Source organism: Rhododendron vialii, chromosome 7a, assembly GCF_030253575.1.
Source record: "Rhododendron vialii isolate Sample 1 chromosome 7a, ASM3025357v1".
In the NCBI taxonomy this organism is placed as follows: domain Eukaryota; kingdom Viridiplantae; phylum Streptophyta; class Magnoliopsida; order Ericales; family Ericaceae; genus Rhododendron; species Rhododendron vialii.
The window spans coordinates 418621-444948 of NC_080563.1; the positions used below are offsets into that span (position 1 = coordinate 418621).

Genomic DNA, 26328 nt, shown 5'->3' on the forward strand with positions numbered 1-26328 from the left:
GACCGGTCCTTATATATAATGGATTGAAGAGGATTCAAAAATCTTGTTTACATATTGGTAAATCAGTTTACTTAGATGAGCACCGTTCAACAATTTTTGTACCATGGGGTCCACGCCAGTAATATATGTCTATAAAAGGGAGCCTAAGAAATTCTCGATTCATTTTCTACAAAACACACTGTATATATGAATTGATATTGACGTTTCCTTTCAAGAAAAGTCGGTAGGAGTTGATTTGTAACAACTTCCTGGAATTTTACTACTGTAGTAAAAAACTAGTTTCTATTAAAAGGGTTATGAGGTAGGTTCCTTGCAGTGTAGCCCTACTAATAACAAATGAAAAAACTAGAGATTGTTTGGACCACCTGTGAAATCTTGCTTTCCTCCAAAGTTGATTACTCCATCCAATTGATTTGATTCGGTCCCTTTCATACTGCCTCATCATCATCATCGACACAAAGAAATACTACAAAAGTGAAAACTATCCCACCAATGCCCTTCAGATCAGATCAGATCAGAGCCGATCCAAAATACTCCTACTACTAGTACTACTACTCCACAATGGTGCAGAGTCATGTCATCATCTCTGCAAGGCTCTTATCTCTTGTATGGGGCCCACCGTTGGCATTTGATTTGTTGTCAAGTGGACACGTGTACTGTGTTGAGCTGATCCAGTTAGTACTACTGTTCAATAACTTTGAGATTTTCTCCAGAGTGGAACGCCCATGGCTGTGACGTGGACAATGATGATAGATATCGGTCAACATACCACACGACGCCGTTTTAAGAACATGTGAACAAACACTTCAAACGACATCGCTCAAGGAATTGCGGGAAAAAGAAGTACTCCTCCTACTAACGAGATAAACAAACAAACCGACAAGAAACGGAAAATGGTAGCTGAAAAACAAAACTAAGGGCGGGCCTGCTCTGGTCTTCTCTCTCTCTCTCTCTCCTCTCTCTCTCTCTGTGACAGAGGATGAAGAGGTAATCGAACTCAACAAGTGTAATCCTTTCTGTAGATTGGAATTCATTTCACACAGATCTAAATAAACCCTCTTTCACCCACCTCTATTCTCTCTCTTAATTGCAATTCAATTCGTCTCTTGGGTTTTCTTACTCAGGTCCCTCTCTCTCTCTCTCTCTCTCTCTCTCTCTCTCTCTCTCTCTCTCCATGTATGTATATGAACAATTTTGTGTTTGGTTTTTAGATTTATGATTTCTTTTATAGGGGTTGTAGTAATATCTTTGTCTTTGGATATGAATCATATGATGATGTGGAAATAATTGGTTTAATGGTTACCGTATTTTGTGCTTGTATGGATACCGTATTGTGCAATCATTGAAGATGCTTCAACTGTGATTGATTCCTGATTTGTTTTGGAGAAAAAAAAATCTGTTGTGGGTGATGACTTTTCTTGTTAATGGATTAATCCTGGTTCTATTCGATGACTCCACACCTTTTGGCTGTACTTTTTTGTTTTTGCTTTGTAAATAAACCCTCTCTGATCGTCAATATTTGAGATTTGAGTTTCTGGTTCTTATTTTTGTTCTGGTGGTGTTTATTGTGCGCCTGATTTGATGTTTTGATCTTATGGGTCACGAGTCTACTTACATTGGATTACTGAACATTTGAACCATCAGCAGTCAAATAGTGCAAAAATTCCCTCTTTGGTATGATTTTGCACCGTGATGCGTAATATATATTACTGTGCAAAATACCGTTCTAGATAAAAGATGAGGGTTGTACGTTAGGTAGCGGACAAAAGACCCGTAAAATCCTTATAACATGAATTCCATTATGTTTAAGAAGCCATCGCCAAAGCTCAGAATCAAATTCATGTAAAGACCCCAATTCATTGGGACTTGAGGCTTGGTTTGGTGGTGGTGGTGGTGGTGTGAATATATCCATGTGGACAGTCATGTTACAAATGCAACACACCAGTACACAAGCATGAACATATAGGAACTGCTAGGATCCCTTTAACGGCTTGTGTTTAAGTTGCTATGTTTTGATCGCAATGCTCTATCTGTGAAGCCATTTTTACTATCCCGAAATACTTAGAGGCTGAATTCATTGAAGACCTGAAATGGTCAAAAGGAAAGCACATGATCACTTGGGCGTGAAACAATTGTTAAGGAACTTTAGTCTTGAAAAGGTCTTAGCTTTCGCTGCTTTCGGACTATGTTTTGGGATTATTTTTTGGTTGTTTGCTACCCTTGTATTCTACTATTTCATTATTTTTTCCTCTATAGGTGACTTTTGAGTACATGGGATCATCACTTGGAAAGCAATCGTACTGTTCCCGAATTATATTATTTTCTATTCGTTTGAAGTTAAGATTCTTAAGAACCATGTATGTTTGCATTTGCTTTACGTATTGTTCGAGGGAGGTGGTAATACTTGTAGGAGGGAGCAGATCCTACAAGTATATATCCCTATGCTTCTGCAAGCTTTAGCGTCTATATCCCTCCAATATGTTTCTGCTTTTAAACTACACCATCTTGATGTATCTGATTTTGCCTAATAGTGTATTTGATGTTAAATCGTTCCTCACTCACACTTTTCCATACTTTTCTGAGAGATTCTTCATTATGCAGTAAAACTTGTTAAAGTATGGGTGAGTGATGGCTGCAGCAGAAGCAAGGGCTGCTTGGCAGAGAACAGTTAACCGTTGTTTTGTTCAAGAAGATGCCAAAAGAGCTCCAAAATTAGCTTGCTGCCCCTCAGGATCTGCATCTTCCAAACAGGTTGATGCAGAACCTGCAAATCCGACGGATGGGCAAGATGATCCCAGTGTAGGTTTCATGCCTCTTAATAGGAACCCTTCATATTCCAATCTACCTCCCGAATCAAGATGGTGGCTGCAGATGCAACCTAATCATGGGTTCGCAAAAAATTTAACAAACGAACAGTTAAGTCCCTTGCAGGAAGAGATGGAAACTTTTGGACCTGATGGTGCAGACTCAATCTCTAAGGTGAGTGAAGTCAACCCACAACATGATGGACATCATAAGCCTTCACGTGACAGTTATAGTAGACCCAAGGCAATTTGTATGAAAAAAGATCCTGAAGTCGAGCAGAAAGAGCTTAAGACTGTATACACTAAGAGTGCCCAGGAACCTCTTAATCTTGACAACTTGGGGGAATCTTATGAGTTATTGGAGATGGATCCTGTTGGATGCTCTAAGCAAACCAGTAGGAATAGTTTTGATTCAGACTATCCTTGGATTGGAGGTGAAAAAGCAGAGCCATGGTGGCGTGTAGCAGACGGAGATGAATTGGTTTCCATAGTTGCACGAAGATCACTTGACCTCATAGAAAATTGTGATCTTCCCCAGCCTCAGAATACACATGTTAAAGGGGACCCATATGTTTATCTTGGTTATTTAGATCGTGATGGGATTTTACCCCCATTTAAGGATTTGAAGGCCCCAATGTCCAGTCCAACCGTTGGAACACCAGGTGGTCTCACCATAGGAAGTGCATGCGAGAAGCCATGGGCCTCATTGTGGGAGCAATCGCATAGTGGTTCAGATAAACGAAACAGGTAATGCTTGGATTATTTCCTTCCAGCTCAACCATTCTCTTGTTAAATTCTTCCTTTGGCTTTCTCTATGTTTTGTGACATAATTGTTGCATTATCTTTTACTTGTTTCATAGTTAGCTTTTTTATGGACAAGAAAGTAAAATGGTGGAAGAGCACTTGTGTGAAACTACTTGGGGATTTGTATGACACCTCGACTACTTGGTATTGGCTGCACACTCTCCACTCTCTCGGATATAGGGAAACCTATCTTTTGTTAGGCCTTGAGAAAGCAGTTTCTGGCATGCCTTATATGTGTACTTATGCTACGTCACGATGGTGGATTGGGCTCCCTTTAGTTGAGGATTCGTGATCTATCTGCTTCTCTTCCTTCTCTTTTCCCATTGATCAATTTAGTGAAAATCAGGTAAAAAAAATGCACATTTCACGAACTGAGCAGGGGATAATTAGGTCCCAAGCTCTGCAATTTTCCATGCTGGAAAATCAAACAAGAAATACTATCTTGCCATGTATATGTGTCGAGAAAATGGCACGCATTTGGCCATTTGGTTGGGGTCATTTCATGATATTGATATATATAAAGGAATTTGAGCACCATTGGATTCTGAAATTATTCAGGCAGGTTAGACCTTATACACGAGATACTGATGAGGACTATGTAATCAACCAATGCACCAACTTTTACTGTTTCCTCAATACTCCCTTTTGATTCTGTATTTACATTACTTATTCTACTTACGACTGATAAGAAATAAATAGTCCCTCTTGACAAGTTTCTTGCATTACTTGAACGTCAAAAGCTGTCTTTTACCTTTTTTGATAAATTTCTTTCAGATTTCGAACCATGTGAAAACAACTATGTGCCTCGAGTTTTTAAAATGTTGCATTGATGTTTAATTTCGGGATCGTAGTTGGATTTGGGTTTGAATTTTGGTGCTAGTTTTCAACGATATCCATTGCTTTTAACATTATTCCTTATTTGAACTATGTGGTGGCTGAAGCAGTGATGGCCCAACCTTAAAAGAGATGACCGAAACACAAAATTCTGACATGGATCCCAGCAAAGCTCAGCTATTGGAAGCCCTCCGCCATTCTCAAACACGTGCAAGGGAAGCTGAAAAGGCAGCAAAGGAAGCATATGCGGAGAAGGAACACATTCTCAAGCTCTTTTTCAGACAGGCATCCCACCTCTTTGCCTACAAGCAATGGTTCCAGCTTCTGCAGCTTGAAAACCTGTACTGCCAGATAAAAAATACTAACGAGCCAATTTCTACCCTCTTTCCCGCAGTGCTACCTTGGATGCCTATCAAACCTGTGAAACCGCAAAAGAATCGTCAAAAACCGGCAAAGGGAAAACGAGGGAAGAGAGGTCGTTCTCGATGTGAGATTAGTAAGTTCTCTGTTGCCTTTGCATTGGGATTGGGTCTCGTTGGTGCTGGGTTGCTCCTGGGTTGGACTATTGGATGGATGTTACCAGCTTTTTAAACGAATGTATATGTTTGTATTCCGGTTTTCTGCTGCGTGAGAAGATCATTGGTTTTATGGACTGTTAGTTTGGGTTGAATATGCTTGTTTCTTGTGTATTTATGCATGTATTTACGTAGATTCAGTACGTTTTGTATCAGAAAAGTTGATGAGATTGTACTTCCTTGGCTAAATCTGCAAAAATTATGTAATGAAATGTTTGTTTACTTGGACATAATTAGTAGGTCTTCCTATATTAGACCTTTTATGACCTCATACTTTTCTCTTCTTTTCCTTCATTCCAAAAATCCCTTTCATGCTTCACATTTGGTGGCAGGTCTATGCTTTGATTTACTAGTTGGCAGATATGCTCCGAGATACGTTATTGATTGGATTCCGGGTTAGTGTTAGATGAGCCTGATCAATTAGCTGGATATTGCTAGCTAGCTCAAGTTGGTTGCTCGTGTTTAACACTTTAACTCAGTTAGTGATATGAGCTAGCTAATTTAAAAACAAAACTCATGCTCGACTTGTTCGTTAGATGGACGAACACAAGCGGAGCTGACACAACGAGGTGCCAAGCTTTCCGAAGCAACAATGCCATAGCCAACAGAGAACCATTGACTGGCGCTCGCCGCCTAGGCGACAAGCTTTTTCCTCAACAAGGAGGCGTCCCCTGGGCTACGCACCGTGGAATTAGGAATCAAAGACTGTTAGCCAAGAACGCTTTACTGTGCGAGGACACCAATCCATCATTGGGAAGGTGCTATAGCCAATGGAGATCCATCGACAGGCACTCACTGCCCAGGCGACGAGCTTACCTCTCAGCAAGGAGGCATCTTCCAAAAGGAACACCAATGCGTCACCGAGGAAGATTACCGAAGGGACAGTGTCGTAGCCAATGGATGAGATCCATTGGCTGGCGCTCCCCACCCATCTCAATGAAATAAGCGATGAGCTTATCTCTCAGCAAGGAGGCATCCCCTCGAAGGAAACACCAATGCGTCATCGAGGAAGATTATCGAAGGGACCCAAGCAACGAGCTTACCTCTCAACAAGGAGGCATCCCCGAAAGGAACACCAATGCGTCATCTAGGATGCCCGCTTGACACAGCAAGGTGCCAAGCTTTCCGAAGCAACAATGCCATATACTACCTATTAACGAGTAGGAGTAGCTAGCTTGCTCATTTGACAGAAAATGGATGTAGTCAGTCAGGGTGTCAAGTTGGTGTCATCTCGGAATTTATGTGTGTTAACTGTAAAGCATTGTTTCTGCGTTAACGGGAATTTCCTTTAAAACGTACTTCACTCCTACTACAAAGATGCTGCTATAGAAACGCAAATCACAAAGCGAAGAGAAAATAATACTACTACTCCATATGTCTTTTAACCAAAAGAAGAGAAAATAATATTTATTTAAAGCAGAAAAATTAAACTACTGGAAAGATGTTGGAGCATTAACCTAAGCCATTTATGATGTTATTGGCATTTAATTTGGCGCAAAAACAGAACAAGAACATTGTTGTGACGAAAACGAAATTGAAAATATAAACAAAACAACAAGCGAAAATCAAGAACACAAAATTTACGTGGTTCCCCAAACTGGGTACGTCCACGGGAGAAGAGCAAGAGGATCCACTATAAACGGGGAGATAACACACAGAGCCGGCTATACCCGTAACTCTCGTTGAAGCATCCAATTACAGATATCTAAGGACAAATATCTGGCGGAACCCGATAGAGATACTAAAACCCTAGGTGGAACCCAATAGAGCATAAACCAAAACCCTAATATCTAATCTTCAACATGAGAGACCCCCTGGGGTCTCTCCAAAGGAATTCACTCAAGAAGTCCAAAACCTAATTAAGAGAATAAGGCTATATTTATAGCTACAAAGTCCTTCCTAAAACCAATACTTACACAAATAAAATTTTTTGCACCCAAAGTCTAAACCAACAAGGAAACAAATCTTTTAGGAAGTCAAATATCTTTTCGACCATCCCAAATTAAGGCATATATCCAACAAACATATCCCATAATGTGAACATCTTTAATGAAAGTAGCATTAGTATTACCTATTCATAGTAGGGAAGTGCTACAATACACACCCTTTATTTGGGTGTGTATTATATGCACCCTCATTAAAACACACTAAAATGTTATGATTCTCAAAATGTTATGAATGTATTACTCAAAAGTTACGAATCATATGATGAAAAGTTACGAATTTTTAGTATGAAAGTTACGATACAAAATAAAATGTTATGAATGATCGGTCCTACAAGCAATTTTTTTATGAGGTGGCACAATATGAATCACACAATAGGTGCATATGATACACACCCACCTTAAAGGGGTGTGTATTGAAGACTTTTCCTTCATTTTTAGTAATACCCCTTTTTGTATTTGGTTTTTTTTTGAAAGGATCAATTTTATAAAGCACTAAAGGCGATTTACATCAGCTGAAAGCAAAACTTTTATCTTAGGCGGAATGCAACCTGAATGAAAAGCATAAGATCTTCCAAGGCAAAAAGAAGCAAGGCAGTGAGCAACATAATTCTTTTCCCTATTACACCACAAAAAGGACCATCTTCTCGATTGAGCCCAAGCTTTGATATCATCCACTGCTGCACTAATTTCCCAAGGGCAGGAAGATGTGTCATCCTTGAAACAGTTAATGAGCTCACGACAATCAGATTCAAAAATAACTTCAGAGTAATTCATCTCCATGGCAGTGATGCAAACTATTCTAAGTTCCCAAGCTTCAATAACAACCGCAGAGGAAACCACAACTCTACCCATATGCCAAACCGGACGCGGGGCTCTGCTGTGCCTCCTGGCATAGTACCCCTACCCACACCCAAAAAGGGTACCGTTTGGAGGGAAAAAAAATTTAGCCTTTTTATTTGCAATCCTATAGAGCAGAAACGTGATTATAAGAGCCTTAGAGATAAAATTTAATTATGTCTCTTTAGAATAATATGATCAGAATAAAAAGATCTTCACACTGGTTCAAACGGATTGAAAATTGGAGCAGATAATTTTTGAACTGTATTTTTAAAAAAAATATATAAACATACAAAAATTAAGAGCTCCAATTTTTAATCCGTTTGAACGAGTGCGAATATCTTATTATTCTGAACATATTATTCTAAAAAGATATAATTAACTTTTGACTTTAAGACTCTAATAATCATGTTTCTGCTCCACATGATCCTAAATAAAGAACAAATACTTAATTATGAGAGTTCTAGAGACAAAAGTTAATTATAACAGTTTAAAATAATATATTCAGAATAATAAGATATTCGCACTCGTTCAAACGGATTAAAAATTGGAGCACTTAATTTTTGTATACTGTTTATATATTAAAAATAAAGTTCAAAAATTATCTGCTCCAATTTTTAATCCGTTTAAACAAGTGTGAAGATCTTATTATTCTGATCATATTATTGTAAAGAGACATAATTAAATTTTATCTTCAAGGTTCTTATAATCACGTTTCTGCTCCATAAGATTGCAAATAGGGAGGCTAAAAAAATTTTTCCTTCAAAACGGTACCGTTTTTGGGTGTGGGTAAGGGGTGCGGTGCCAAGAGGCACAACAGAGCCCTCGCATCCCGCCAAACCCGAGTTGTTCCACCACAATCTCTCACTATAACGCCAAAGGCAGCTAGGCTGCTGGAGGAATTAAAAGCTCCATCATAATTAAACTTGATAATAGTGGGCGGGGGGGCGCAGTTAGATACTCTACCAACTGTTGTCTCTCAATTAAACAATGGAAGGAAAGGGCCAAGGCAAGTTTGGTGTCTTCCAATCACACACCCTCAGAGCATCTCACTCAACATTTGCGTTTCCGTAAATTTCACCACTCTTTCACTCAAACCTTTACGACACTAATAAAGAGAGACACCAATTTTGAGAACTTGAGGGTAATTAAGCTTTTTACTCAAATTTGTACTTTATTAGATTTGAAGTAGTTCATTGGAATGTTTCATATGAGATAAAGTTTTTACTCCAATTTTCGTTTAAATTTGAGAAAGGGCTGGAGATGCTCACTCCCAACTCTTCCTAAATTTTTAGTTTGATATTAATTTTTTCTTTTTGAATTTGTGTTAGATTCACATCGAATTTTAAATTGATCATTTATTTCGACTAGGGGAGTTTAAAACTCAAAAGATTGCGAACAAAACGCAAAAATTATACGTAATTTTGTTTCAATTTCAGTCCACATTTATTTACTTTTCTGATTCATCTTCTAGTAACAAATGATTAATCCTAAAATTCACGAGAAAAAATTACAAAAAATAAATATAGTACTAGTAATGACGAAAAAAATTACGAGAGCATAGATTGAGGAAGAAAAGCCCAAATAAGTCCTATCTCCTAAAATACTTCCCGGATCCAACTCAGAAAACCGACCCGACATGCCATCCCTTTCGGATTCTATAGTCAGTGTACTGTGTTCTCGCGATCCATTTCTAGAGAGAGAAAGAGAGAAGCACCGAAGAAGAAGAGGAGATGGCGGTGATGGAGAAGCTGAAGATGTTTGTGGTGCAAGAGCCTGTCGTCACGGCCTCTTGCCTCATCGCTGGCTTTGGTACGTCCCTCCCTCCCTTCCCCCAAACTCCATTTCCATTGCTATCATTTCCTTGTCTCCAAACCCTAACGCAAATTACCCAAACTCAGATGTTCCTCTGTCCGACATGATTTCTTTCAATTACAAGGTTATGGTTGAAATCGTTTTGATGGGAGCGACAGCTAGAATTGTGCACTTAAGATGATTGATTTGCATGAGAGAGAGAAAACAAAGTTAATTGATTTACTGTTCATTACGCTATTGCATCTATTTCCTTGTTGGATGGGGTTTATAGTGTATTAGTGGTTTAGATTTGAATTATTTTTTTTTGGTAATTAAGGAATTTTATTACCAAAACGAGTTTACAATGAAGTTCATTACACGCATATCAAGATGCAACACGCCTCTTACAAAAGAGGTATAACACCTATATCATAAGCAACAATTTCAAAAGGTAGCACGATAGAGACAAATCCTAACATCATATGAAACTCGACTCTAAGGTGGTTTGTCTGCATGAATAGTTGTGTAACGCCCCGAAAATTCGAAGACATTAAAAAAAATATTTAAAAGATTATTTTCACAAAAGAAATTTATAAATTTACTACGTCACTAGTTTAAAAGCATATGTCATTATATTACAATCGTTTTGAATAAATCAACATATTACAATTTCCAAATAAACTTAGAAGCTTCCAAAATAAAGTCAAGTTAAATTAATCAGAGAGACTATGCGCACGGAAACCAAGGTTTTCAGCTTCTTTCACAATAGGATTGAACTCAATCGAATCGTACGACACTTCTGCTCCGTCTTCGCTACCTGGCATTCGAGTTACCAGGGCAACATAGTACCGTGAGCAATGACGCTCAGTAGCCAAAACCCACCCGAACCCATAACTTACAAGCAATAGGAATATAATTGGTACGCATTAAAAATAACATCAAAAGAGGGCAATCAACTTTTCTTTCATTACTATCCTTTAACCTATGTGAGATCTCGAATCTTATCCACAGATCCGTTCCTACCCATAACCTCTGGCGTAAGGCACTGGTGTGGTCCGACTCCCCTTTTCCAGATCCGGATGAAAAATACCTAAGTTATATACCCGGTATCCCATCCGCGACCATAAGTTCGGATAAAACTTCACCGGATGCGCACGCGAGCACATTCAAGCCCGGGTTGTGACACAAGCACAATACCACCCTTATGTCCCGTCCCAAACATCCGAGAGCCGATCACCACCATGCCGTACCCAGGGTTCGTAAATCAACACTCTCAACAAATCACCACCAATCAACCTCCAACAATTTAATCCCCGGATTCCTTGTCCGGAATCACAATCACAGTCTCTCACTTTATTCAATTTTTCGTTAACCATATTTCAACGTCTAAAATGATAAGTCCGCACATCGCAACCAACCCATGAACCTATTTGTCCAATCTAACAGTACAACAACGTTTCACAGTGCAACATTTTTCGAAACATGCTCACAAGCTACCAGCAACTAAATTCGCGATAATAACAAATCATGCGATAAAGCTAAACACGTATTAATTTATCATACGTTCAATTTAATCATGTGATTCAATGATCCAACTAAACCCACTAACATGCTAAAATTATTTAACCGTGCGATAACACTAATCATGCGATTTAAACAAATTACGTTATTCCTTTTATTTTCTCTTTTATTATTCCAAGCTAAAATCCACGTTTACTCTTAATCATCTCGGGGTTTTGAAGGTATTAAAAAATTCGCATTTACAACCAAACTAGGATCGCCTCGAAACTAATTAATGTTGGGACTTATATTAATAGATTTCAATACACTAGAGTTAGATTTATAAGCTAAACAACTTGAGGGACCAAACTGTAATTTTCTAAAACATTACAATGTTTCCAGCGGCTGCCTTTCTTTTCTTTTCTTTTTTTTTTTTATATTTATTTTTAAACCAAAACAGGAGCAGTGGTCGAACAAAGTGAGTTTCCGGCCCGAACTCGGCCGACGACGTCGGGTTTAGTTATTATCATACCGAAACACGAAACAATCAATACGGAATATAATTTATATTTAGGGAGGTGAGCTCGGACTACCTTGCGCGTCGGCGAAACGATTTCGGAGTTTGGTACGTGGCGGCGGAGCTACGGGATGATGGTGACCCGGCTGGTGGAGGTGGGTCCGATGGGGGTGGTGGCTGCTACGGAGAAGGAGGAGCCGAAGGAGGTGGTGGTTCGCGGCTGGACGGAGGAGGTGCAGGCCGAAGGTGGTGGTTAGCATGGGTGGCGTCCGGTTACCACGGAGAGGAGGAGAAGGAGTTTCCGCTGGTGATGTACGGCTGGAGATGGAGATGGTGATGGTGGCCGGTTGTGGTGGCGTTCTCGGTGGTGAAGAGATGGACTACGATGGTGATGCTCGGGTGGCGATAGAGGTAGTGGCCCGATTGGTGCTCGGTGGTCTACGGAAAGTGGAGGTGGCGGAGAGGTGGGGCGGTGGTTATGGTGGAGTCCGGTGGTGGGGAGGGGATTGGCCGAAGGTGGTGGAGTTGGCGAGGATGATGGTGGTGCGACCGGCTGGCGGTGGGAGGTGGCGGCAATGGCTGCTTGGTCTCTCTCTCTCTACCGTGTGTGTGTGTTTGCTGGGAAAAACAGAAAAATAAAAAAGGGAAAAGGGGATTGGATTATAATAAGGGGATAGTGTGTGAGAGTGGGTTTCTGATTTTTTTTGCAGGGGAGAAGGTGGGTTTCGGCTGGGGAGAAGGAGGTGAGGTGATGGTGGAGTATTGGTTTGGGTTGGGAAGAAAATGATCCAGTGCAACTCATGCACACACTTGGAAAATTACTCGTTGGATACGTGCGTGCACAATCGATTATGGAAATAAAATTGGCGTGACGATATAAATAATTTTTTTGCATTAAATAAAATTACGAGCAAAATATTAATTTTGTTTTGGAAATTATTATTATTTATTAAAAATACCGGGTCTTTACAATCTATCCCCCTTAAAACAATTTCGTCCTCGAAATTAAGATGTAGCTTCGACTTGAAACAGCAACAGATAGTTGGCCTTCATTGTGTCCTCACGTTCCCAAATTGATTCCTCTAGTCCCCGGTGCCTCCATAAGACTTTGACTAATTCAATTGTTCGCCCTCGGGTAACCTTTTCTCCACGATTTTGAATTTCCACCGATTGTTCTTCAAAAGTAGTATTCTCATCCAGTACTGTGACTTCCTCCCAATTGAGCACATGGGTGGGATGGGCCATATACTTCCGTAGCATAGAAACATGAAAGACGTTAACTTTGGCGATCTGTGGCGGTAAAGCGAGGCGATAGGTTACTTCTCCAATTTGCTTCAAGATTTCGAACGGACCAATGTAGCGAGGCAATATTTTCTCTTTCTTGTCAAATCAGATGATCCCACGATGCGGCTTGATTTTCAAGAACACATGATCTCCCACATTAAACCTCACTCTCTTATCAACATAACTCTTTTGTCTGTTCTGCGCGATCAAAAGTCACTCCCTGATCACCTTTACCTTCTCAATAGTTTCTCGGACTAGTTCAGGTCCAAGCAAAACGTCTTCTCTAACCTCGATTCAATAGATGGGCGATCAGCATGGTCGTTCGTACAATGCTTCATAATGGGCCATCCCGATGCTAGCTTGGTAACTGTTGTTATTGGCAAACTCCACCCGCGGTAGGTGTCTCTCCCTACTTCCTTTAAAATCCTACACAAAAACTCGAAGCATGTCCTCTAGCGTTTGAATCGTCCTCTCAAATTGTTCATCAGTTTGAGAGTGAGAAGTTGTGCTTAGGCGGATATCTGTTCCCAATGCTTTTTGCAGGCTTCCCCAAAAGTTTGAGGTGAAACGGGGGTCTCGATTAGAAACACTAGATGCCAGCACTCCGTGCAATCGAATAATCTTGTTGTTGTACAGTCTGCTATAAGATTCCCTACCTCTTGGATGGTGAATGATACTTTTCTCCAAAATGAATGAGAAGATTACAAAAATGTTCAAAAGGTTTCAACATGAGCCAATTGTCCAAAGGTCATAGCACCAAATAGATAGTACGAATAGTTCCTCCTCCAAGAGTCAGAAGTTTGAGTAGTTTTTGAGTTGGAGTTGGAACACGATGAGAATAATGATTAAGTTAGACGAAGTAAACTCAATGATTTGGAAGAAGAGTTTCATCATTGTAATTAATAATGTTGATTAAAGATTTAACAAGCGAGTGAAACAAATAAGTACTTGGGCTTCAAAACATTGCAATGGAATAAATAAGGTGGGTTCTCTTAAGAAATTTAGATCTACCACAATAAGTTCTGAAGGATTACAAGGTCCGACAATGAAACCGAACTAGATATTTATTTTGCACCACATTGGCCAAATGCGTTTCCAAAACAAGCATCTAACTCTAGTTATTTAAAAGAAAGAAAAAAATAAGGGGCACGAGTGAAAAGTAAACAATGACTTTCGAATCCAAAAAAAATAGAAAAAGTCACTAATAGAACGATGATTGAATCGTATTAGCTCAAGGCGTGATACAAAGCTCAAGGAAAGTGAAGCATAACAATAATATGTGCGTCCAAGAATTTGACAACTCCAACATTGAAAATTGAACTACGTTTACGGAATTAGAGTTTTGTAAGGTCAGACACATATCTTATTGTGATATCAAAAGAATTGAAGGTAGTGGATAGCTGATAGTGCGCTGATCAAAATAAACGAGGATTGCTCCAAACATGCAGTATTCAATGGATCAGAAAGGTTATACTCATAATTGAGTAAACTGTTGACTTCACAATCAAATCAAGAAAGGTTGGATCACTATGATCTTTAGGAATACCCAACTCCTAAAAGAAAATATCACAAGGATTAGGTGTTTTGGAATTGACAAGGAGTACTACGATTTGAGCTTTAGTTGAAATTGCAGCTCTAACAATGGAGAGTCATAATGAAGGTAATTTTAAGAAGAGCCAAGAGAGATTGAAGGTAGCGGGCAGTTAGGATACAATCGATTGAATGAGAATGGAGACTTAGATGAATAGTTGTCAATAGCTCGTCTATCCCCCTTAAGACAAAAATAGAACTTCATTGCAAGAGAATGGTTGCCGCTTTCTCAAATATTCACCACCTTGAGCTCTTCCTGGTTTGTTTGAACTATGATGGTGCCGTCGTTGAATTCAGTTTGCATAGTATATAGCTGGGTGATGATTTCGAATCTCTGACAACATCATGTTTTTATTCGTCAATCTATCTACTTTCTCGAGGGGTGTACGACGCTGAAGGTTGGGGTGTCAAAATGGTCGATCTGGCAATCGCTTGTAGAAGTTGCATGACCTCCATGTTACTCGGTATCACATAGGGCTTCGTGTTGCGTTAACCTCGAGATTGGCGTAAACATGTTGATAACGTGGGCGACGTCGACAGTAGTGTTCATGCGAAGTTGTTAAAGGATTTCTACTACGGATTCGTAGCAAAGGATTTTGAAATTGCAAGAATAAAATAAATAATAAAAAAAAAATTAAATTTTTCTATACAATTACATGCAAATACTCCATTTTCCTTTTAGAATTGAAAGTAGTTTTCCAAGTAATATGCAATAGTACTCTTTAAAATAAAGCGAGCTTTTCATAGGTAAAAGAGAGATACAATCATAAGCATAGAATTCTACTACAACGGCAAGTAGGGACAAGGATAAGGTTTTTCTTAGTACAAGTTGGAAAGATCCTACTTACTACTACCAAAAGGTTCCTTTTTGCCCTAATGCCACAAATACAATTACGGCTATCAGGACCATATCCTAATACCAAAGATATCATATAAGAACGAGTAGTAATCACAATAAGGCTTTTATTATCAACATAGGAAGAGTACAACTTAGGAGATTCTTAAACAGAAGTGATCCTAGTTTCCGACATCCTATATTCCGAAGGATTACAACTGCTCCTAGGCCGCCCTAAGATATGCCTAATTGGCGTCTTCGGTCACGCCCTCCTCGAGATTTCTTACCATCTTTCATCGAAAGCTTGGCGCAAACGACGTTCGTATTCTTTTATGAACGCTGCGAGTGCGACGGCCACGACGAGAGTCCAGTACCAGAAGGTGTTGAGACGGTTATTCTCGGCGAACCACCGTGGCATGCCTATTGTAAGTACCGCACCAAACAAGATGAGGATGAAGAGTTGCATCCAAAGGGTTTGGATTGTTATGGTTAGTTCGGCTAGCTCGATTTCTCGGAACACGGCGTCTTCCGGAAATCCTCGTCGTCGGGTTGCCATGGCTCGGTATGATAGGATAGCGATTTGGAGGGGTTAAGATGGTGAGGGAGATGAAGAGATGGAAGTGGTGGTGTGATATATATAGACGGAAAAAGGGGTGTTGTGGAGGGAAAAGATTTGAAATTTAAATTTTGAAATTTGAAGTTTGGAGGGTGCGGTTTTGCCGCTCCTAGTGGGGTTGTATTCGGCACTCGGTGCTAGGTTCCGCTCTCGTCCCTTAGGAGGCGTGAGAAAATATTTATCCAAGAACGGGCCGTAAAGGTTTACTAACACCAAAATGTTTTCGAGTTTCTAAGTTTCACATTCGATTCTTGATTTAAGTCATCAACCAATTGTTCAGAAATTCCCAGCTCGGTTGTACTGCCAATTCCGCGCCTTGCTTCAATCCAAAGATTGTTTTGACCGAATTCCACCCAATTTGGGACGGTAAACTTAAACTCAATTCTCATTTGTGCAACGGACTACTATCTTATAGTTCTACCCATTCTACCCATGGCCGAGGTTTTGAGCCTAAAGCTCTGATACCAATTGTAACGCCCCGAAAATTCGAAGACATTAAAAAAAATATTTAAAAGATTATTTTCACAAAAGAAATTTATAAATTTACTACGTCACTAGTTTAAAAGCATATGTCATTATATTACAATCGTTTTGAATAAATCAACATATTACAATTTCCAAATAAACTTAGAAGCTTCCAAAATAAAGTCAAGTTAAATTAATCAGAGAGACTATGCGCACGGAAACCAAGGTTTTCAGCTTCTTTCACAATAGGATTGAACTCAATCGAATCGTACGACACTTCTGCTCCGTCTTCGCTACCTGGCATTCGAGTTACCAGGGCAACATAGTACCGTGAGCAATGACGCTCAGTAGCCAAAACCCACCCGAACCCATAACTTACAAGCAATAGGAATATAATTGGTACGCATTAAAAATAACATCAAAAGAGGGCAATCAACTTTTCTTTCATTACTATCCTTTAACCTATGTGAGATCTCGAATCTTATCCACAGATCCGTTCCTACCCATAACCTCTGGCGTAAGGCACTGGTGTGGTCCGACTCCCCTTTTCCAGATCCGGATGAAAAATACCTAAGTTATATACCCGGTATCCCATCCGCGACCATAAGTTCGGATAAAACTTCACCGGATGCGCACGCGAGCACATTCAAGCCCGGGTTGTGACACAAGCACAATACCACCCTTATGTCCCGTCCCAAACATCCGAGAGCCGATCACCACCATGCCGTACCCAGGGTTCGTAAATCAACACTCTCAACAAATCACCACCAATCAACCTCCAACAATTTAATCCCCGGATTCCTTGTCCGGAATCACAATCACAGTCTCTCACTTTATTCAATTTTTCGTTAACCATATTTCAACGTCTAAAATGATAAGTCCGCACATCGCAACCAACCCATGAACCTATTTGTCCAATCTAACAGTACAACAACGTTTCACAGTGCAACATTTTTCGAAACATGCTCACAAGCTACCAGCAACTAAATTCGCGATAATAACAAATCATGCGATAAAGCTAAACACGTATTAATTTATCATACGTTCAATTTAATCATGTGATTCAATGATCCAACTAAACCCACTAACATGCTAAAATTATTTAACCGTGCGATAACACTAATCATGCGATTTAAACAAATTACGTTATTCCTTTTATTTTCTCTTTTATTATTCCAAGCTAAAATCCACGTTTACTCTTAATCATCTCGGGGTTTTGAAGGTATTAAAAAATTCGCATTTACAACCAAACTAGGATCGCCTCGAAACTAATTAATGTTGGGACTTATATTAATAGATTTCAATACACTAGAGTTAGATTTATAAGCTAAACAACTTGAGGGACCAAACTGTAATTTTCTAAAACATTACAATGTTTCCAGCGGCTGCCTTTCTTTTCTTTTCTTTTTTTTTTTTATATTTATTTTTAAACCAAAACAGGAGCAGTGGTCGAACAAAGTGAGTTTCCGGCCCGAACTCGGCCGACGACGTCGGGTTTAGTTATTATCATACCGAAACACGAAACAATCAATACGGAATATAATTTATATTTAGGGAGGTGAGCTCGGACTACCTTGCGCGTCGGCGAAACGATTTCGGAGTTTGGTACGTGGCGGCGGAGCTACGGGATGATGGTGACCCGGCTGGTGGAGGTGGGTCCGATGGGGGTGGTGGCTGCTACGGAGAAGGAGGAGCCGAAGGAGGTGGTGGTTCGCGGCTGGACGGAGGAGGTGCAGGCCGAAGGTGGTGGTTAGCATGGGTGGCGTCCGGTTACCACGGAGAGGAGGAGAAGGAGTTTCCGCTGGTGATGTACGGCTGGAGATGGAGATGGTGATGGTGGCCGGTTGTGGTGGCGTTCTCGGTGGTGAAGAGATGGACTACGATGGTGATGCTCGGGTGGCGATAGAGGTAGTGGCCCGATTGGTGCTCGGTGGTCTACGGAAAGTGGAGGTGGCGGAGAGGTGGGGCGGTGGTTATGGTGGAGTCCGGTGGTGGGGAGGGGATTGGCCGAAGGTGGTGGAGTTGGCGAGGATGATGGTGGTGCGACCGGCTGGCGGTGGGAGGTGGCGGCAATGGCTGCTTGGTCTCTCTCTCTCTACCGTGTGTGTGTGTTTGCTGGGAAAAACAGAAAAATAAAAAAGGGAAAAGGGGATTGGATTATAATAAGGGGATAGTGTGTGAGAGTGGGTTTCTGATTTTTTTTGCAGGGGAGAAGGTGGGTTTCGGCTGGGGAGAAGGAGGTGAGGTGATGGTGGAGTATTGGTTTGGGTTGGGAAGAAAATGATCCAGTGCAACTCATGCACACACTTGGAAAATTACTCGTTGGATACGTGCGTGCACAATCGATTATGGAAATAAAATTGGCGTGACGATATAAATAATTTTTTTGCATTAAATAAAATTACGAGCAAAATATTAATTTTGTTTTGGAAATTATTATTATTTATTAAAAATACCGGGTCTTTACAAGTTGAGTGTTCCTTCCTCTTGGACTTTGGAGGCAAACGGATTAACCTCAATTGAGTTTCCTCTTTGGCACGGGCATCCTTCAGTTGATGCAACTTATCCTTGAGCCTCTTCTTTTTTTCCTCCCGAGTGAGAACAATATCAACATCAAGGGGATCACCACTCAATAAGACCTCCTCTTGTCCCTCAAATTCCACATCTTTGAGAAAATTTGAGATTTCAAGCTCTTGTGGAAGAGTAGAATGATAAGCTTCAATAGACAAGGTAGATGCTCTCTCTCCTTTATGGACCAAAGGTGCGGATGAACAAATAGCTTTGTCTTGCGCCTTGCTATTAATCAAAGCATGGTCTTCCTTTACGTTAGCCTCTATCCCTTTCTCTTTCTCTTTCTCTTTCCAAATTTGACCGGAAGGTTTTAAAGGAGGATTAAGGTGACACCCAGTGGATTAATGGCCAAAGGAATTGCATTTAGTGCATGCTTGGGGCGTCCACGGAACTTCAACTTTGATTAATTCCATTGACTTGATCTTGAAAGACTTGGAATGACTGTCAAAGTATCTACATCAATGCAAATTTTTTTGAAATTCAACCTAGCAATGTTTTGAGTAATTTCATCAAGATACAATGGCCTTCCCAATATGCTTCCTAAGAAGCTCATTCCATCCTTATGCCAAAATTGCAGTTGAACATTGTAAAATTTGATCCAAAACTTTCGAAAATTCAGTTTGAGTCAATTGTATATTGGGAGCCCATTTCTTTAGGAATAAGAAGCTTTCCTCTGAGTTGCCCAATTATTCACACAATTGCTTCTTGACTGGTGATCTTGAAAAGGAAAAAACCATCGTTCAATGAAAACACCTTGTCAAGATCATCACCCCATGTACCCTGTGCCCAGGTATTAATATAAGGAAATGACATTTTTTTGTCCAAGAAATAGCCAATGAGAGATAGTTCCCAGAAAGAAGACCCCTTCATTGCTCTTGACTGTATGACCATTGTTGCCATGGTGATATTTTGAGTGGCAACTTCCCCAAGTGCTAATGACTTGTGACTCTCCTGATAGCGATGCAGGATTTCAGTTAATAATTTGTGCTGCTTTTTTTTTATCCTAATTTGTGCTACCATTTGTTTTGGGAAAAAATGGGTGGTTTTTTCACTCTTGTTGGCAAGCTTTGAAATTTAGTAAAGGCTGTAGCATGGCATCCGAAAAAAAACCAAAAGTTAAAGAACAATAATCAAAGTAATTGCGAGCCGACAAAAAAAAACCCTATATTCTGTCTGTTTTAAGATAGATTTTTCAAATTAAGCGACTTTTCCAGAGGTATGAAAAAGTGACATGGTTGTGGACGGGACTATTCATATCAGTAGATTTTAAAACTGAAGCTGAGTTATATTCGCATCTTTAATACCTCGTATGGTGATCACCACAGGAACTTTTGCTCGCAGGTATATTTTTCATTGGAGGTTGTAATTGGGAACAGAATGAAGACAATGCATTGTCAAGACTCAAAAGTGTTAGACCATGAAGAAACTATAATATCCCACTTAATTAGCCCACCTCTCTTCGAGGTTCATACCTTTTGGGACTTTATGTTGTGCTTGCCTTTGGTTCTCCAGAGAAACAAAACTGTTTTATTTTCTAAATGAATACAATCTCCGCGTCATAGACTTCGTATGGGTTTGATGCACTTTTATCCTGATATCTGGGTTGCATCAAATCCAGAAGGACGATTTCTCAACCTCTAGCACAGAGCTGAAAGTCAAGTTTTTGGCTTTTGAAAAATCAACTAGTAAGATCAACAAAGCCGTAAGCATAGTCAACAAGAGGAGAAATCAACCTTGGCCTGCCAGCTTGTGGTGTTGTTTTGTGCTAACTTTGTAAGATGCAAGCACCAAGTGGAGAAATAGTTCGTATATATTTCTAAGTTTCATTAGTATATGCATGATGGTCCCACTACTTAGTTTCCCTGTTGTTCTCCCTTCTGGCTGGTGTTTGACCCTTAGACCCAGCAGGGTGGGTGACATAATCCCTCCAAATTAAATCTTGGGTTGAAAGTTGGATCTCTTGATTTCTTAGCCAGAGTTAGGATGTTCTAACTGTTCTGAATGTGGTGAAGTCTGATCTAAGAAGTTGCTTGAGCTCGTGGAGGAGGGTCAAGTGCAGTGTCAAGAATCAAAGATTGTTTTCCCTGTGGAATCTGTCCCGTACTATCTTTTCTTCTACTTGCCAACTTAGTAAGGCAGTGGAGGATGTAGGTGTGCTGGGTGTGTCTTTTGTTGTGTTTTGGGGGCTTATTGCTTTGTAGTTTTTTGCCTTGATTGGGGTGGGTGTGGTTTTGTCTGCTGTTATTTTCTCTCAGGTAGATAGGTTTTTGTGAGGTTTGCTTGTTTTTTGTTGGCTTAGGGAGATCCTAAGTGGACTTGAGTCTTGATGTAATGGTTCTTGTGTGTTTTGGTGTAATCAAATTTAACTTAAGTTACTTAACCAAAAAAGAAAACTGGGATTGAGTGAAAGTGTGAAAGTAATGTAAATATGTTCCACTAGTTCTGATGGAATCGGGTTCTACTGACCAATGTACGTAGGATGATACAATGAAATAGAAAGAATGAACAATGAGTCTTTCCTCTTTATTTCTTGACAACCAAGTGAAGTAACTTTGTTAACAGTCTGAAGATTTGATGTTTTGTAACATATGATACAGCTCCCTTTCATTTAACTGTTTCCTTCGTTGTGAATATTTCAGGCCTCTTCCTTCCAGCTGTAGTGAGGCCCATACTGGACTCCTTTGAAACTTCCAAGCAAGTACAACCCCCTGCTTTAAATGATGTAAGTATCAAAGTGTCTTAAATTGTAATGGGGTTAATATCGTCTTCTTTCCAGGCTATTAGACTTGTTACTGCTAAATTTTCGACGCTGTTCTCCTTAATATAAATGTGTCTCAGTGAAGGTGGACTCTGAACCTTGATGCTTGGGTTCAAGTCCCTTTGCCTAGAAAATTAGTGCACTATTCCCTTGTAGAAGCCTTGTACTCAACCTCAAGATGTAGGCCTGATGCCTAAGATGCACTGACACATCTACTAGTCTCTCGTATTTGTGTCAGCCACGGAAACGGCACGACACTCTCCGGACATGCGTCGGACACGCCAATATACGTGTAATTTTCTTATCATAGTTTTATGTGCGGACATGTTGTGGACACTTTAAGATGCCTTGGGTTCTCGCTTGGACAAGTTAAGAAAAAGTCATTATTATAGAATGCAAGATTCAAAACTTGGTCCATAGTCAAAATTTCAATGGATATGTACTGCTTAGTTCATGAGCACTTACATTGAGACCGTTGATTTGTATTTTGATACTGATACTATTTGCTGGTTTTGTCCCAATTTAAAATAAATCATGCTTGACCTAGTTTGAATTCATAAGATACCTCCTCAATAATACACTATATATTTTTCATTTGACACGTCCATAACATATCCATGTCCTAATTTTGAAGAAATGACATGTCCGCTCATGTGTGTCCTGTGACTCCCGTCACTCCCATGTCCATATTCATGCTTCTTAGCGTGATGCTTGTCAAAATTTCTGAAGCAATTTCCGACGTCATAGATTGTTTAAGATCTTCTTTAAATACACATATGTACCTGATTCTGGAGCTATGCTGATTATTCGGCTTGAATCTTTGCAGGTGGTTACAAGTATGACTGGCAAAAAACAAGGGTAGTATGGTTATTTGACGTTAGCAATGATTTTTGTTATCTTGCTTCCCTTCCCTGCCCCCCTTTTCTGTCCTGATTTTTGTTTGCTTTTTCTCCGAATGAAATAAGTTCCTAACTAGAGATGGGAATAAGATTTGAGCTTTATCATTTCAAAACGAAGAGTTATTGTGTGTCTGGTTGTGGTTATTTACGTTTATTCGTACGGATGGTTTTTCACATGTTCACCGGTGGCTTCTCATGTCATCAATTGAATTTTATGAACTCCATAAGTGCTTTGTTACGGTTGTTGGGATTTCCGTTCTTGACGATGGTGCTTTCTTGTACTGCCTCTTTGACAATCCGAGTCCTTTGGAGGCCTCATGTTGTGATGTTAGATTGATATTCCATTATTGAGCATAGGAAATTGTTGTGCGTAGCTGAGAGTCTTTGTGCTGCTATATTTGAGGTGTTATTTCCTTATTGCAGTTCTAAAAGGTTTACAGCTCTAATTAGATAGTAGCTGTAGCTCAACTGGTATATGCTCAAGTGTAGTTTCTCTTGTTTTAACCATTTCAAAATTGCAACCTTTCTGTTCAAGCGGTAATGCAGCTAATCTGTACTTGAAGGAAATATTACCACTGTATAATCAGTAGCAAGATTTGGTCTTTCCCGTTCGTTTGATGACCAGCGGCAGCGGGGTTGTTGGAAGGGCTTTAAATGCTCATTAGTATTTGCTTATGGGACGTAGCTGACCTGCCCTGCCCTGGAGTTGCGGTTGTTTAGTTGGTGCCTGTTACTTGTACAATTTTGTATCAAGAAGTCTGCAACATAGATCCGGTATCCTCCATGGCATTCAATGGTCTGCATTCTCCAGACCAATGCTATTCCCCATAGCGTACTATTTGAATTTACATTCATAAATTAGGCTACAGAAAATGTGTACCTAGTGGATTCATTTGCAGGTTTTGGGATATCAAAATCGAATGCTCCTGTAGACTTGAGATTGATGAAGGGAATCTTACCATAAAGATTCATGTTGATTTTATAATATTTTTTCGATATGCCCAAAAAAAAAAAAAAAAAGGTGGTTTCTTTGGCAAGTCCAACTATTTATCCACCAGAAGGGAGAAAGAAAAACGAAAAGTGAGCCTTTATACGCGCATAATGTTAACAAATGACAGGCAGGGAAGTCAGTGAAGCGGTTTTTTGTCCTCCGTATATTACATATTCAACTTCAAATCCCAATCGACAGAAAAATAGTAGAAATGAAGAACAAAGTGGCAAAGACAATAGGACATGTTGATTATTCATAACATGAAAGACCACATTCAAACAAGGAGCCCGTCTTTCCTGGCATTTGTACTCTTCCATGGAAGCACCTGCTTAAAGCCCTTGTATATGGTTGCCTGTAGTATTGATAGCAGAAAACGAAATGCATGAGAAAACGGGTACTAGTGTTACTTGGGCCGTTATAGATACATAGATAGATGATCTCATATTGGTGCGAGTGAAATGTCAACTGTGGCCCATTGAGGAGTGGCAGCCTTCTGTATATTGAAGGCATGTTGGAGCTCAACCCACTCAAACTATGTATGGGTGAATGGTGATGGATGGGTTTTGCATCTCTCCTTTCTTAAATGCTGAGAGAGAGAGAGAGAGAGAGAGAGAGGATGTTTTGTGGTGACAAAAGTTTGAAAGAGAGATGATAGTTTAGGTTCTAGTGTTCTACTACTTGTGTGTCGTCTTGCATGCCATGCCATCCTTGCAAGGAGAATTCTGTTGCTATGTCTAGTCTTAAATGACCTTGTCCCCAAGCCTAGGCTTCCCCTCCCCCACCAGACCAGTACTTGTTCTTTAGACAGCTAGGAGTAGGGCCTATGGGTTTCTGTTTTGCTCACACACACAACTACACAAGCCATACCCTTTAGCAGCGACTGCGGTGAAGAAGCAGGCCGGGAGACGGCAATGACATGAAATGCGAGTTGAGTCGTGGTGGGAAACGTTCATAGTTGACGTCAATGCTACACGAAAGGATCTCTGTAGAATTTTTAGGAGTAGTAGTAAAAGTACATTTACATCGTGGAAAGACTTTATTCGCCAGCTCTTGAGTGAGCGGGGTACCCAAATGAAAGAAAGGGGACCCACCCACCCCGTTATTTATTTGGGGGCATCTCTCTCTCTCTCTCTCTCTCTCTCTCTCTCATGAGAGTCGTGTTGTTATTTTCAACCACTCCATTACGCAAATGCGATGTGATAAGGGACTGGACCCAAAGCTATGATGAATCCCTGGCTACCATCATTTCCTCAATTACGCAAATGCAAATGCTAAGCACAGGAAGCTACGATGACTAATGAGCTAGCTATCTAATAAACTACTCTTCTTCTTCTTTCTCTATCTATATATATATATATGCTTTCCGATTTACAAAGATAAAGGGTGGAAATTTGCAGCACTGAGACTTTTAGAATCAGGATATCAAACTTTAGCAACAGATCAGTAGTATCTTTAATTTATACCCTAAACTAACCTCTTTTAATTAACTGATCGAGAGATGAAGCTAAGTATATCCAGCCAGCACTACTACAAACTAGTAATTAACCTCGATGAAACTAACCTCTTTTAACTGCTGCTGCTGCTGCTACTACTACTATAAAACAAACAAACTGAACAGAATTAAAACCGTAGAAACACACTTGGAAAATTTACCCATATATGCCAAAGATCTAATTAATCTAGTAGTACTACTAGATCATGAGAAAACTTACCCAGAAATGGGACCTGACTTGAGAGAGGCTGGAAAAGCTACTATTCCTAGCAATTCTCGACACCTTCTTCACCTTTGCACCACCACCACTCTCAAGATCATCAAAAGTACCAAAACCTGCCAATTCCACGGAAGAAGAAAACACAAAACTACCCCCACCACCAACTTCACTTTTGCCCCGCTTGTGGGACGACTTTCTCCGCCAAGACCCAAAGAATCCTCCGGATGATCTCCCTTTATTTCCCTCATGATCAACAGTAACACTACTACTACTCTTGTTGCTCAGCAGTACATTATTAATGGAATTACCAAACTGGCCTCTCTCCGGACTCCCACCACAGCTGCTACCGAAAGAACCCTGACGCTCCCTCCTCCTTGTCGTCGTGAACCTGAAAGAAGAGGACTGAAACAGGGGAAAGCTGTAAGGGCCGTCCAGGACTGTGGTTGGGGAGGACATTTTAGGATCAATAAATGATTGCAGCCTCGGAGGTAGCTCTAAGCACTTATTATTATAATTAGGAGTATCAGTACTGTGTGGGTCCTGGTGAGAGAGAGTCTGAGTGGTGGTGGTGATAAGGGCGGTGCAGGGGCGGGGCTTGCCGGGTTCTTCCTCCCAGCGGAAAGGGACGGAGGCGGAGGTGTGGAGTGGAGGCGTTAGCATCCCTGAATGCTCCGGTGAGTCATGACTAACGGGTAATTGGATGGAAAGCAGGGGAAGCTTTGGTGCGGAAATTATTGGCTCTGCTTCTTCTTCTGCTTCCTTTGAAGTTGAACCCATCTCTCTCTCTCTCTCTCTCTCTCTCTCTCTCTCTCTGGTAGGAATACAATTTAGTCTACTGGCTAGACTTTGGAGTGGGGAGTGTGTGTTTTGGACAAAGACAAGAAAAGGCAGTTTGGTCTTTTTATTGATGTTCGCTACACAAATCCCATTGAAACTTAGATTATGGAATCTGTCTGTCTCCATACATAAAACCACGTGGGCTGCCAATCAAACAGA

The 26328-nt window shown here is 40.3% G+C and overlaps 3 protein-coding genes across 9 annotated transcripts in view; 2 read left to right on the plus strand and 1 right to left on the minus strand.

Moving 5' to 3' along the window:
• LOC131333259 (uncharacterized) overlaps positions 1-22867 on the plus strand; it is a 96421-nt gene extending 73554 nt beyond the window's left edge. For all 3 annotated transcript variants that reach the window (XM_058367699.1, XM_058367697.1, XM_058367698.1), the window contains exons 2-4: positions 9519-9612; positions 21612-21694; positions 22557-22867. In XM_058367699.1, the coding sequence (XP_058223682.1) occupies positions 9534-9612; positions 21612-21694; positions 22557-22592 (198 nt within the window). In that variant the 5' untranslated portion in view covers positions 9519-9533 and the 3' untranslated portion in view covers positions 22593-22867. The remainder of the gene's footprint in view (positions 1-9518; positions 9613-21611; positions 21695-22556) is intronic.
• LOC131333254 (uncharacterized) lies at positions 850-5250 on the plus strand. Of its 5 annotated transcripts, none has more exons than XM_058367687.1 (3): positions 850-987; positions 2602-3551; positions 4550-5250. In XM_058367687.1, exons 2-3 carry the CDS (start codon positions 2629-2631, stop codon positions 5031-5033), a joined length of 1407 nt encoding a protein of 468 aa, XP_058223670.1. In that variant the 5' UTR covers positions 850-987; positions 2602-2628; the 3' UTR covers positions 5034-5250. The 5 variants fall into 5 exon arrangements, with proteins under 5 accessions (XP_058223670.1, XP_058223673.1, XP_058223669.1 ...); XM_058367690.1 differs by having other exon boundaries at positions 4553-5250; XM_058367686.1 differs by having other exon boundaries at positions 987-1124.
• An 889-nt stretch (positions 22868-23756) lies between the features above and the next one.
• Positions 23757-26276, minus strand: LOC131333255 (uncharacterized protein At4g00950). The gene is made up of 2 exons (XM_058367691.1): positions 25333-26276; positions 23757-23972 (listed from the first exon to the last, which is right to left on the minus strand). The coding sequence occupies exons 1-2, from the start codon at positions 26107-26109 to the stop codon at positions 23895-23897; spliced, it is 855 nt and encodes a 284-aa protein (XP_058223674.1). The 5' UTR covers positions 26110-26276; the 3' UTR covers positions 23757-23894.
• Between the last annotated feature and the right edge of the window lie 52 nt (positions 26277-26328).

Coding starts and splice junctions, on each gene's coding strand:
- LOC131333254 (XM_058367687.1), top strand. CDS start 2,629: ATGGCTGCAGCAGAAGCAAGGGCTGCTTGGCAGAGAACAGTTAACCGT. Junction 3,552..4,549: donor GGTTCAGATAAACGAAACAG/GTAATGCTTGGA, acceptor TGGTGGCTGAAG/CAGTGATGGCCCAACCTTAA.
- LOC131333255 (XM_058367691.1), bottom strand. CDS start 26,109: ATGGGTTCAACTTCAAAGGAAGCAGAAGAAGAAGCAGAGCCAATAATT. Junction 23,973..25,332: donor AAGTCAGGTCCCATTTCTGG/GTAAGTTTTCTC, acceptor TCAATACTACAG/GCAACCATATACAAGGGCTT.